At 50.3% G+C, this 13,895-nt stretch overlaps 1 protein-coding gene across 1 annotated transcript in view; it reads right to left on the bottom strand.

The window, feature by feature from the left end:
• Positions 1-514: 514 nt before the first annotated feature.
• The window catches only part of LOC129382213 (uncharacterized), a 59,240-nt gene continuing 45,859 nt past the window's right edge, over positions 515-13,895 (bottom strand). The window contains exon 2 of the mRNA XM_055065762.1: positions 515-3,654. Coding sequence (XP_054921737.1) covers positions 536-3,511 — 2,976 coding nt within the window. The 5' untranslated portion in view covers positions 3,512-3,654 and the 3' untranslated portion in view covers positions 515-535. The remainder of the gene's footprint in view (positions 3,655-13,895) is intronic.

Genomic DNA, 13,895 nt, shown 5'->3' with positions numbered 1-13,895 from the left:
ATTCACCAGTAGGTAAGTGCATACCGCTATTTCGGCTGTCCTACATTGTCGATGACTACTGAGGCGCCACTTGAGCTTTTTAAAGGGAATAGCGCGATAGTGCGGACTAAAATGTACGAACTTGGCGAGTCCTTTGGGTACATTACTGGCAACGGTAATATACAAGCACTTCCAAAATTGCTTAGCAATTTTCACCCCACGCTGCTCAGGAATTCTATAGGGAAAGAGCGCAGTAAGCAAAGGTTGACGCATGATTTTTTAGGGAGGCAATAAAGAAAACCATACATCGTGCTCTTTGTTGCCTCGCCTCATCTAAGTGGTGCTGGGCAAGAAGCTATGGATGAACGCTGAAAGCCATCGATGTAAGAAGAGTGTTTGACAACCCCCCCCCCCCCCCACCCTCATCGCTTCTAGCACAAATCGAAACCATGTAGCTCGAGAAAAGGCGCGTCGCGCAAGCCGAATACGACCCAATAACCGCGTGCATTGCCCTGGTATGATGGTTAAGAACAAGTTAAGAATAACTGCAAGCAATTTATGACGTGTAGCCTGTTGAACTCGAGGAGGGCGACAGAAGGCCGGTTGGCGTCGCAGACGTTGAAGTGCTGCAAACGTTTCCCGGAACCTTGTACATAGTTGTGCGTGTATAGGATGTCGCCTGAGGCATCTGCTGCGACATCTGGCGCCAAGCTCCAATCTCATTCGCCAGCTGCGTTTCAACCTGTATCAAGCGCCTGATCTTGTCTTCCGCCTGTATGAGGCTGTCGAAGTACGCCTTGTCCGAAGTGGTGTCAAGCGTTCTGTACTGGGCCAGCTCGTTGGCCAGCTGGCCCTCGAGGTTGATCAATTGCCACAGTTTGTTTTCGGCTTCGAACACGTTCTGCATGGCGATCTGCCCTTGTAGCCCACCCTGTTGGATCGCCTTGCGAGCCACGATGACCTCGTTGGAGGCCTGGATGACCCTCTGCACCAGCTCACGGATGCGGTTCGCCACTTGAACGATCTGCGAATCGTTCTGGTTCGCACTAGACGGTGAGCCCTCCCTGATGGTACGGACGCTACGGCAGAGCCAGCCCCAAAGTGAAGGACTCTCTTTATTGACGGCACTGGTGCGACGCCTACCCGAAGACTTGGATCTTCGACTCTGGCGGCGAGGAGGTGGATCGTCGGACTCTGAGTAGTCGTCGTACTCGTCGTAAGACGGGTCGTCATCATAGTAGTCGTCATCGTAGCGGCCCTGACGCCGCCCTGCGCCCTGGGCGTAGTCGGACGACAGAGAACTCAGTGAGTTGAGGATGTCATCGACCGAGTTGGCAATTCTCTGCAGACTCTCCTCGCAGCTTTTGGCGAAGCGTGTGTCACTCGACGAGCTCTGCTTCGGCTCGACAGTTTGCACGTGAATTTGTGGCGACGGAGGCGGAGCCGGCCGCTGCTCCGATGCAGCTGCCGTCTGTATTGCCGCCATCTGCAAAGGTTGTGCCGACTGCATGGAAATTTGCTGCATTTGCAACTGCTCCGCCGGCTGGACTATTTCGGTTTGCACGCCTTGCTCGGGCCTGTTAACGATGATGGTTGTCTTGGAGAGCATCTGGGGCTTGCTAGACGGAGGCGGGAGCTGAGGTTCCTCGTCGTCGTCGTCGTACAGGTCTTCTGGGAATAGATCCTCTGCTTCGACGCCCACGTCGATGGCCTCGCGAGCGAAACTGAAATTTCCTTGTGCGATTATGTCGAATTCCAAAGGCAAGCTAGGAGGCGGCGTGAAGCACTGCGACTGCAGCACGGAGTAGGTAGGGGTGGAGAACGCTGGCTGCGGATAGTACACGTCTTCAGGCGGCGGCGGCATCTGTTCGTGGTAGTGAGGCGCATTGTCTGGGAAGAAGTCGATATGCTGTTCGTAATGAATACAGTGTTGGCCTGTGTCCGGCGGTGGACCGTAGTCGTCACAGGGAGGACCAGCCATGCTCCTCCTGTCAGGGGGCCTCTCCCAAAGGACTTCGGGACGGGACTCTTCTGGCATGGGGCAGAGGTCTGTAGTCCCTGTGCATATGCCCTGAGCATCAAACCGAGATATCGAGGCGGTCACAACATGTGTATTGGCTTCACTGTAGTCAGGTAGCTCCACAATTATTTTTTTCGACTCCTTATGAAGCTTCCCCTTCTTCCCTTTCATAGCACCTTTTCTCGGGTCATCAAACTTTTCCCGTTCCTGTTTTTCTGGCCGAAGGTCGGACACAATTTCTGACGTCAGGTCCGCTTTGCTTCCAAGTATTTCGTCTATCACCTTCATCTGCAGCCGGTTTATCTTGCGCAGTCGGTTCCTCACTTCGTCGGCCATGCTCGTGCTTGAATCAGGCGGGTAATGGTTCTGCAAAACACCCCTCGCTGATTCCAGCTGAGTAAGTAGCTTCAGCTTTTGGTCAATATCGGCGACCTTGAAATCTTTTTCTTTGTCGGTGGCTCTTAGATCGGCCGTGGAGGACTTGGAAGGAAGCCTGGACGGGTACTGGCCCGGTGCCTTGATGAACTGCATGGTGCCGTCAGCGTCATAAAGAGCTGCCAATTCCTCCGCTGTGAGAGGTTTGTGTTCACTTGCAATGTGAGACCCTTGAGTCATAGGGCCCATACCGTCGTGCATTCCCTGCATGCCTGAGGGGGAGAACATGCGACTCGTGGACGCCGCTTGGCCACCCGAAGTCATCATCAGCGCTCGCATTTGCTCTGGAGTCATGGGGAACGGCATATTGCGGGGACGCATGCCAGGCATAATCCGAGGCATCATGGCTTGCATTCCGTACATGGCTTGCGCTTGGACGTGATGCTGATACTGGGATTCTCTCGCCGCTTTGCCTTCTTCCTCTTTTTTCTTCTTCTTCTCTTCTTCTTCTTCTTTCGCCTTCTTCTCTTCTTCTTCTTTATTCTTCTTCTTCTTTTCTTCCTCCTTTTTTTCGTCTTCCTGCGCTTGCTTCTTTGCCAGCGCGGCTTCCGCCTCGGCCTCTTCGAGAAACACTTTTGGTCCGACCGATTTGGCTAACTCCAGTTCGCTCTCGCACACCTGCTTGAACTTCCGGAGCCCCTCGCCCCTGTGTTGCGGGGTGGACTCGCCGGCCAGCTGGTCGAAGTACTGGATTTTGAGGTCGATGAACTCCTTCAGCCTGTTCTTGGAGACGGTTCTCCTGGCTAGGTCGACTTCTTCGTCGCTCAGCTTGCGGAACTGGTCGAAGCTCAGGCCACGTTCCTCGTTCTTGGTGGTGTCCATCATGCGATCCCACTCGGCCACCTTCTTGGCCATCAGGTCCTGGAACATCTTCTTCTGCTCGCTCACCGGAGGCGGCGGGGGCGGCGGCGGCGGCGGCGGCGGCGCATCGGGCGGGGTGGCCGCGCCGCGTCCCGGAGTTCCGCGGCCCGGGCTACCCCGGCCTCCACGGCCGGGACTGACGCCACGCGGTGGCGGGCCCCGCAGCGGAAAGCCCCGCGGAGACGGGCCCCGGCCAGGCGGCGGTCTCGGCGGCATCCTGGCTCACGGCTGCGCGGGCACGCTCATGCTTGCCTCCGTGGTCCGGCCCCTCGGCTATCGCTCGTCTGGGGACGGCAGCGAACGGCTGTCGCTGCCGCCTTGTTCCTCGCCAGCCAAGGCTGCTGTCGATGACGGCCGCGCTTTGTGGAAAGAAACGCATGTGGAGGAAGAAGTTGTTGTTGTTGGTCTGTGTGGCCGTGGCACATACCCACAGTGGGGGATTGGCCATAAATCGGGTGGTTAAATCAGGTGCAAAAAATAATAATAAGCGAGTTAACAATTCGAACATTGGAGTTTAAAGTAGACGTTTTGTGCTCGGAGAGAAAAAAATAAACACAAGAAAACCGGGTATAATAATAATAATATTAATAGATAAGAACTAAGAGAAAGCTATAGTGGGGAGGAAGAACGATCAGTCTAACATGGAAATCGATTGGTTTCAATTAGGTAATTTTGGATTGCCAAGCAAACATTTCTGTGACTGAACCAATAATGAAGGCTCCGAAAAATAGGATCACAGGCACTGATAAATTTAGACCAATAGTGCGAAGCGGGATTTCGAGTAGTCCTTTTCTTATAAAAGAAAAACGCCTGCAAGACAACAAGAAATGGTCTATTGTCTCCGCTTCGCCACAGAATGAGCATAATGGTGAGGGGACCAGACCAGACCTGTGGAGATAGAAGTTTAACGCAGCTACACGGCAGCGCAGTCTCGTGATGAACACTACAATTTTTCGTGTTCGGCAAAAATCTCTGCGCCAAGGGTATAAGAGATCTCCATAGTCCACAGAGTTCGTAATTGCGGAGCCTGATACTGCCTGCATTATGACACTCCTGCGAAATCTAGCAGCAGTAACATGAGTAGTCAATGGGCAGTAAGGAAGAATCGGGCCACTTATCGATGCCTTCGCCAGAGAGTCTGCAATTTCATTTATAATTAGTCCTTTGTGGCTAGGCACACAAATCAAACGCACGCTTCTCGAGTACCCAGATACCAATGATTGAAATGTCCTCATCATGCGAGAATCACCAGAAGCAGTAAGGGATGAGCACAATGATAACGAATCAGTGGCTATAACGGCTGACGTAATTGGTGGTCCTAAGTTGCGTAATGCCAGCACTACGGCCATGAGTTCGGCTAAAAAGATCGCTATGAAATCTGGCAGCTGAAGAGAAAATGTCCAATGAATAATCGGGGAAAATATTCCTACACCTGGCTTTTTTTCACATTGTGAAGCATCTGTCGCAATTACAATGTTTGCTTGAAGGCTTTTCAGGTGATCTTGTAATATACCGTCTATAATACGGTGTGGAAGTAATTTTGCATTATTAGAAAAATGTCATCGAATTGAATATCCGTTGCAAAAGCTCTGCTGGGAATAGGAAGTACATCGCATATCATCATCATCATCATCATCATCATCATCATCATCCTGGTTACGCCCACTGCAGGGCAAAGGCCTCTCCCATACTCCTCCAACAACCACGGTCATGTACTAATTGTGGCCATGTCGTCCCTGCAAACTTCTTAATCTCATCCGCCCACCTAACTTTCTGCCGCCCCCTGCTACGCTTCCCTTCCCTTGGAATCCAGTCTGTAACCCTTAATGACCATCGGTTATCTTCCCTCCTCATTACATGTCCTGCGATTCTTTTTCTTGATTTCAACTAAGATGTCATTAACTAGCGTTTGTTCCCTCACCCAATCTGCTCTTTTCTTATCCCTTAACGCTACACCCATCATTCTTCTTTCCATAGCTCGTTGCGTCTTCCTCAATTTAAGTAGAACCCTTTTCGTAAGCCTCCAGGTTTCTGCCCCATAGGTGAGTACTGGTAAGACACAGCTATTATACACTTTTCTCTTGAGGGATAATGGCAACCTGCTGTTCATGATCTGAGAATGCCTGCCAAACGCACCCCAGCCCATTCTTATTCTTCTGATTATTTCCGTCTCATGATCCGGATCCACCGTCACTACCTGCCCTAAGTAGATGTATTCCCTTACCACTTCCAGTGCCTCGCTACCTATTGTAAATTGCTGTTCTCTTCCGAGACTGTTAAACTTTACTTTAGTTTTCTGCAGATTAATTTTTAGACCCACTCTTCTGCTTTGCCTCTCCAGGTCAGTGAGCATGCATTGCAATTGGTCCCCTGAGTTACTAAGCAAGGCAATATCATCAGCGAATCGCAAGTTACTAAGGTATTCTCCATTAACTATTATCCCCAATTCTTCCCAATCCAGGTCTCTGAATACCTCCTGTAAACACGCTGTGAATAACATTGGAGAGATCGTATCTCCCTGCCTGACGCCTTTCTTAAATGGGATTTTGTTGCTTTCTTCATGAAGGACTACGGTGGCTGTGGAGCCGCTATAGATATCTTTCAGTACTTTTACATACGGCTCGTCTACACCCTGATTCCTTAATGCCTCCATGACTGCTGAGGTTTCGACTGAATCAAACGCTTTTTCGTAATCAATGAAACCTATATATAAGGGTTGGTTATATTCTGCACATTTCTCTATCACCTGATTGATAGTGTGAATATGGTCTATTGTTGAGTAGCCTTTACGGAATCCTGCCTGGTCCTTTGCTTGACAGAAGTCTAAGGTGTTCCTGATTGTATTTGCAATTACCTTAGTAAATAGTTTGCAGGCAACTGACAGTAAGCTGATCGGTCTATAATTTTTCAAGTCTTTGGCGTCCCCTTTCTTATGGATTAGGATTATGTTAGCGTTCTTCCAAGATTCCGTTACGCTCGAGGTCATGAGGCATTGCGTATACAGGGTGGCCAGTTTCTCTAGAACAATCTGCCCACCATACTTCAACATATCTGCTGTTACCTGATCCTTCCCAGCTGCTTTCCCCCTTTGCATAGCTCCCAAGGCTTTCTTTTCTTCTTCCGGCGTTACCTGTGGGATTTCGAATTCCTCTAGACTATTCTCTCTTTCATTATCGTCGTGGATGCCACTGGTACTGTATAAATCTCTATAAAACTCCTCAGCCACTTGAACTATCTCATCCAAATCCGTATATGCACACGCCCAAAGAGTCAAGTAATTTTTGCACGAATATAATTTGCGGAGTAAGTAGTCGTGGCCAGTCGATACCGAAAAACAACGCAGGTTGTGAAATAAAGATTGTTTGGGGATGTCGCAGCGGTGATTCATAAATCCTTAAGAACGTCTGCACTGTCAAAAGCCGGAACCTGCGCGAAAGAGGAGGAACACGGGATTCTAGATAAAGAATAGAATTCGCAACAAATTTAGGAATACCTAAACACAGACGTAATGCTTCTCTTTTTAAGAGGATTAGAGGACGGGACATGTAGGCTGGAGCTCCAGAGAAGAGCACGCAACCAAATTCTAATACAGGGCAAACGTACATACGATATATCATTAGGAGTGTATCTCTTCTCAATCCTATTCGACGACTGCTCAGCCTACGCAATATGCCAATTGCACGGTTATCTTTTCCAGTCACATGATCTATGCGTGGGCGCCAGTTGAGAGAGGCGTTATAAATAATTCCGAGGTATTAACAGATTCCACCTGTGTCTTGACGGTGGTGAGACGGCAGTGGCGCGCTCTGCCGAGAGAAAAAGAAAACGCTTCAAAGCTGAGCGCTCAATTAAACCTCCGCTGCGGGTACGTGCCTCGAAGGCTCGTCATCATGCGCCTTTCCCCCGCCACGTTGCCGGTATACAACTTTAGCCGCCGCCTATGTGCGAGGAATGCTGGAAATTCCCACAGTCGGTATGTGCCACTGGCCTCGGGTCTGCAGAAAAGCGAACAAGTGCGGAGAGAGAAATGCAGTAAACGACACTGGACCATTGCGTGCAAGGAGCGTTGACCTACAGAGCCGCTCCGCGAAGCTTCAACCTCAAGACGCAACAGTGGGCAGCCCAGCAGGCCCGAGAGGCGGCGACGAGGCAAGGCCTCCAAGTGCCCTCGTGGGAGACCTGAGCCCGGATCGTTAAAATTTGCCGGATTTAAAATAAAGTTGTTTTTATCCATACACCTTGTGGGGATGCGCGACTCTCGCGCGTCCCCTGATATGTTTTTCCCGCATAGCTCGTCTCCTGCAGTGCGGCTTCGCCGCGTGGCCTGGCGCCCGCGACGGTCGGAGTGGTTGAAGCGCCATACGGGAGATGGCGCGAGTGTTGCGCTGCTGACGCCGTCTACAGGCGGGGTTACTTGGGCGCGGGAAAGAAAGGGGCTCTCTTGGGCGGCGGGCCGACGAATGCGGCGGACGTCCCGCGCGTGCGCCGATCCATGCTCCTGCGGGACCGTCTCGCGTGGCCGCCTTCGAACGCGCCACCGTTCGCGTGACCGTACGCGCGAACGACCAGGCGTTGGGATCCAGCATGGGGCGAACATATTCGCTCGCTATATCCGGTCGCGGTAAGTCGGACTTCTAGATTTGTCGCGCGCCCATCGGCATGTTTTGTGTTTAGCAACTGGGCTAGCAGGTATTGATCTATGAAAGGTGCAATAAATGCCCTTGTGAGTTTGCACTACTGTGTTGTCGTTCCTTTCTCCCAAGAGCACGGTTGTGAGAACCCCACATCTGGCGCCCAACGTGGGGCCTCTTGGGGCATCGGACGATAGTTATAACAGTTTTGCTTCGTTCGAGACCTTTGTTTGAACCGAAGCGTAGGCCTAGTGTGGATTTTGATCGCTAGCGTTGGCGGGGTGCTTTCTTGAGCGAGGCCACGGTGGCTGTAGTGTGTTTGAACTTGTCAACATGCTAAGCCTTTTCGCAAGTGTTTCTTTAATGACATTCGTCGGTACGAGAGCCACGTGGTCTGCATCATGGGAGAGCGAGGCTTAGCGCCCGCGGAGCATTGGCAAGCCTGAAGCGAGTGAGTACAGAAGCCTCATGGGTGGTCCGAATTTCTCATGTAAATAGCTTCTTCTATCTCTTTGATGACTCTGATGAAGTCGCGGCTCTGGGAGCCAGGTGGACGCGGGCCAGGGGTGCCACTATGGGCTGACTGCTATTGCGGCCTGGCACCGGGCGCTCCGACACCGTCTGGGACGGTGGGCGCCGTCAACTCGGATGCTGTGTGCACCGAGCGGGGTAGGACCACCTAACAGAGCTGACGACTCCTCGCGGCTGCCTGTTTTGCGCTCATTTTTTGTGTTTTGGATGCCGGTAGTTGTTAGGGTAGCAACGCTTTAGGCCTAAGGTTTTGCGAAGGTGCCTGTCGCACGTGGAGGGACACAACCTGGTGGACCGTGGAGTTGAGGCGTTGCACTTTGCTTCCCTCATTCTAGGTAGCCTCGCACGAATTGAAATTACTCATTCGACTCAAGGAAGCGAGCTTCGTTCACGTGAACTTAGCATCTGAGTAACTGCCCAATCTTTTGCTAGCCGAGTTGAGCATCGTACCACGTGGGCGATGCGCATGCAGACATCCTCTCCCTTGCACTACTGTAGTGTTTGCCGAGTGCGTTGAGTGTACGCAGCGTGAGCGGAGTCACCCCTGGTTTGCTGTCACCTGCACTTCGTCTGCGCTGCTGCCCCGGACTACGATCGAGCCACGCCGGGCGATGGTGATGCTGTGGCCAGTTCGGCGCAGCGATTTCGGCGGCCGCCTGTATCCAGCTGGCAACCCTCGGCGGCGGAGAAAAGAGCCGGCGGTCACCGAAAGCTACCGCCAGCAGGGCATGTCGTCGCGAGCGACGCTTGCTCGTGCCGACTACTGCGTCGCCGTTTCCGGAGTCCTGGCCTGGAATCATGCCGTCGAGTCTGCAAAGCTGCTGCTGTGACCGGCGGACGCCAGCGGTGTGCCCAAGGACAATGTCGGCTCGCGTGCTATGGACAGCGTGTGGAGATTTCCTCAGTGAGGCCACTGTTGCATGTACTACCTTGTTCGCGAAGCACGCGTTGATGTTAGACCATGTGGCATGTTTCGCCGGAATATGCCGTGATTTAAGGTTGGGGGGATGTGGGGATGCGCGACTCTCTCGCGTCCCCTGATATTTTTTTGCCGCGTAGCTCGTCTCCTGCAGTGCGGCTTCGCCGCGTGGCCTGGCGCCCGCGGCGGTCGGAGTGGTTGAAGCGCCGTACGACAGATGGCGCGAGTGTTGCGCTGCTGACGCCGCCTACAGGCGGGGTTACCTGGGCGCGGGAAAGGAAGAGGCTCTCTTGGGCGGCGGGCCGACGAACGCGGCGGATGTCCCGCGCGTGCGCCGATCCATGCTTCTGCGAGACCGTCTCGCGTGGCCGCCTTCGAACGCGCCACCGTTCGCGTGACCGTACGCGCGAACGACCAGGCGTTGGGATCCAACATGGGGCCAACATATTCGCTCGCTATATCCGGTCGCGGTGAGTCGGACTTCTAGATTTGTCGCGCGCCCATTGGCATGTTTTGTGTTTAGCAACTCGGCTAGCAGGCATCGATCTATGAAAGGTGCAATAAATGCCCTTGTGATTGTTTGCACTACTGTGTTGTCGTTCCTTTGTCCCAAGAGCACGCTTGTGAGAACCCCACAACCTACAGAGAAGTCGGGAGCAAAAGCAGCGGAGCGTGGTGAAAGAAGTAAAGTGAGCAAGCTTTTAGATGTGATCGCCTAAAATAAATTGATTTTGAGTTCATATTAAACTTCTAATAAATTCAGCTGGGCTAAACTGTTGTGGCGATTTCGCGACATAACGACTTAGAAGGGTTTGGGTGCGGACTAGTTGGCACGGGTCGTTCATCTTAAACAGCGCTAAAAAAAAAAAAAAAACACGGACAAGGAAGAGCACAGGACCACCGCTCTTTGCGACAACGAACTTAAGTTCCTTAGAAGTTGATGAGTTTCGATTGTGTACATATTGCCTATTTTATATTTCTATAGTTTTACGTTTGACGCATGCGCACCGGAAATTCATTGACGATGACTCGCCTTGCCTTTCTCTCTTTCAGCCCGTTGCGAATAGTATGTATTTGTGCGGGCTTCAATAAAGATGTTGACAGCGTTTGTTGTGGTGCTCTTCCTTGTCCGTTTGTTTTAGTGCTGTTTAAAATGAGCGACATATAACGAGCCTGAGCAGATGAATCAAAAGGGGCCCTAATGAAGCGAGATAATTAATGCTCCTTTTCACGTCACGTGTGGTCATACAGCCAAAACGCACCAGGGCGTCGCCATCTCTGACTGAGAAAACAACGCTTTGCGCATAGAAGCGCACGCGGCTGCGTCCATACATGAATTGAACTCGCCATCTCTGCAATATTTTCATAAGACGCGATAAGGTTCCCTTGCCCAGTCGGAATTTGTTCTGTACGAAAACATGCGAATATGAAGACATTGTTCTTTGTTATACGCCTATCTCAGTTGTTTTTATATCAAGTTTACATATCACACTCGGCGTAGCTAATGGTGTGATAGTACTGATGTTCCTACCTCGCACAGAAGTATTTTAACTTCGATTCGAATGTTTTTCTTCAGGCAAGAAATTCAGGCTATAAGACGTTTTAATACGATGTGAAAATTAATTCTGCTGAGTTTCAGTTTCTATAGAGTGCCGTCAATAGGATGTCGAATACCTTGTGTTGAGTAGACTCAATAAATTCCGAATTATTTCAGTACAGCTCGTATTCAGAACCTTCTACCTCCAGAAAAACAGAAAAACTCTGTTTTATTAGGAAATTGTATTTCATTGGGGACTACACGAAATATATCCTCTAAATTGTTTTCTGTTGGTGGTCAGTTTTTCTTCATTTTAATAGGATTGATCTCAATAAGGTAATGATTTTGTCCTCACTTCCCTATCTCTACGCTCTAAAAACAGTTGCACCATGTGGGGTGTATATTTGCCACACAACAATAATCGTCATCTGTCTTGCCCGCGTTTCCTTTCTTTAACGCTGCGAGCCCGGTACTTCCAAGCCGCAAACCGCGTGCGCGTTATCAGCATGACAGAGCATTCCCGACGGGAAAGTAGCGAGCGCAGCGTTTTCCAGAAAGGAAATGCAGGCAAGACAGATGGCGATTATTGTAGTGTGGCCGAGATACACCCCTAAGGATGCAAACTTTTTAGAGTGTATTGTCATGACAATACACTCTAATACATGACATGACATTCATGTATATGACATACATGACATTCCTGCAGGAATACTACGAGAAAATAATATTTTTTTTTCGTTTCTTTAATATCCTCAACTAACACTTGTATGCATCTTCACCCTCCCCCCTCGTGATATCTTGCACGAGGCCAATTAGGCTTCTGCAAAAGGCGCAGCTGGTCACTGGCCCAGTCGGGCAACCCAGGCCACGGCAGCTACACACACGCTCGTGGACACTTCTGGCGCCGTGCCGGGCGTATTTTCGTTGCTGATGTGTAGCGTGGTTATCTGTACTTGCCTCTATGGTCTGCATACTAATCTTTCAGGGGATTTGGTATTTCATGCTCCCTCAAAACTGCATCTGGGAACGCTGTGAAAGTTGCGCCAATAAAGGAGTGAAATGTGTAAATTGACGGGAGAAGCCATATTGCAGTGAAAATCGACAAAGTGCGGAAAATACACGGCATTTTAAATGTGCCACAATTTTCTTGTCTCGCAAAAAAATGCAAGGTGTGGTTTAGCAGAGGCCTAAATTAATTAAAAGTCATTAAACTATGGTGATTTACGTGCCAAAACCACGCCCTGATTACGAGGCACGCCGTAGTGGGGGGCTCCGGAAATTTGGACCACCTGGGGTTCATTAACGTGCACCTAAATCTAAGCACACGGGTACGTGTTTTCGCATTCGTATGCGGGACGCGAAGTACTTTCCGGAAGAGCCGCGCGCGGACTACTCTGGAACCTTCGATGACTCATGCACAAAAGCCGACGCGCTTGAACCGCAGATCAGATTACATAAGGTGCAGCGACAACAGACAAATGATAGAACCATCGATAACACTCAAGAAACTTCCGATACATGCAGGCGCGTACTTCGCTGAGCGATGTTTAACACCTGCAAGCTGGTGAACAGCGGTCACCGGAGAAAGATAAACACATGTGTCAATGCCCCCCTCTTATAAAGCACCGTCCCGATAGTGCTAGTCATGGGCGACTTGAATGCAAAAGTGAGGGAAAAGCAGTCTGGGGAAAAAGCAGTTGGCAACTACACGGATGATGAACTTGCATAACGTTAAAAAGCTTACTGACACTATGCTGGTTTATTTGAAACACTCCCCTCCGGACTACTTCTTTGTCTTCCCGGAGAGTAGACCATTGTTCTTTTTATGTGTTTTAAATATCATGCGGGTTTTTCAAATTGCGGAGTGTGCTTTCGTTTAGGCAGGCACTTTAACAGGGTATAATGAATGAATGAATGAACCTTTATTTGAAACGACTCTTCGTCCGTGCCGTCCGGGTTTAATGATGTACACTTGTGCCTAACTTGGTATGGTCAGTTTAGTTTTCTAACCGGGCCTTAGCGTTACTAACGCTTGTTGTGCCATACCCCGCGCTTATCATCGAAAAAAAAAATTATGGGGTTTAACGTGCCAAAACCACTTCTGATTATGAGGCACGCCGTAGTCGAGGACTCCGGAAATTTCGACCACCTGGGATTCTTTAACGTGCACCTAAATGTAAGTACACGGGTGTTTTCGCATTTCGCCCCCATCGAAATGCGGCCGCCGTGGCCGGGATTCGATCCCGCGATCTCGTACTCAGCAGCCCAACACCATAGCCACTGAGCAACCACGGCGGGTGCTTATCATCGAGGCGACGGGAGCTGCAATACTACGTGCCTATCATCGAGGCGACAACAACTTTGTTTCGAAGATGTCTTTAACAACTTTGCCACGAAAAAACAGATTCTGTTTCTATTGGCTGCTCCGTTATACCTAAGATCACCAGGTTATACCTACGACTGTGACCTTCTAGGTCCACAAGTTTCGTTCGTTGCCATTTTAGCGTCTCTTGCATAACTTTCATGGATGCGCTGATATCTTCAATTGCGGAAGCACTGTGTTGCAGCGTTTGCACACTATCCTCCAGGTTTACTAACCGTATGCCAAACCGTTTATAACTTTTTCTGTAGCTTCAAGACGGGATTTCAGTTTACTTATTTCAGATAGAATAACTTGTTCGCTATCCAATATAGATTTAAACATATCTTCCACCGATTGTCCTGCATTCTCCTCCACACCACAGCACAAAACAAGTTTACATATGCTTAAACAATCATACGCAATATGCAAACATATGCATGGGCACGACAGAGTGACAAGATAGCGATTGCTGGTGACCAACCTTTACGGGAACTAGACGCGTGGTATAAACGGTGCGCTCGTGGCGCCTGCGCCGCGACCACTGGTGCACTCGATGAAAGGAGATTCTCTTATAGGGATCATTGATGACGTGGGGAAGCCCCTTAGCGACGAGAGCTAGT

The sequence above is a fragment of the Dermacentor andersoni genome, chromosome 6 (genome assembly GCF_023375885.2).
Source record: "Dermacentor andersoni chromosome 6, qqDerAnde1_hic_scaffold, whole genome shotgun sequence".
NCBI classification, from domain to species: domain Eukaryota; kingdom Metazoa; phylum Arthropoda; class Arachnida; order Ixodida; family Ixodidae; genus Dermacentor; species Dermacentor andersoni.
This window is presented reverse-complemented; position numbering and strand designations above follow the sequence as displayed.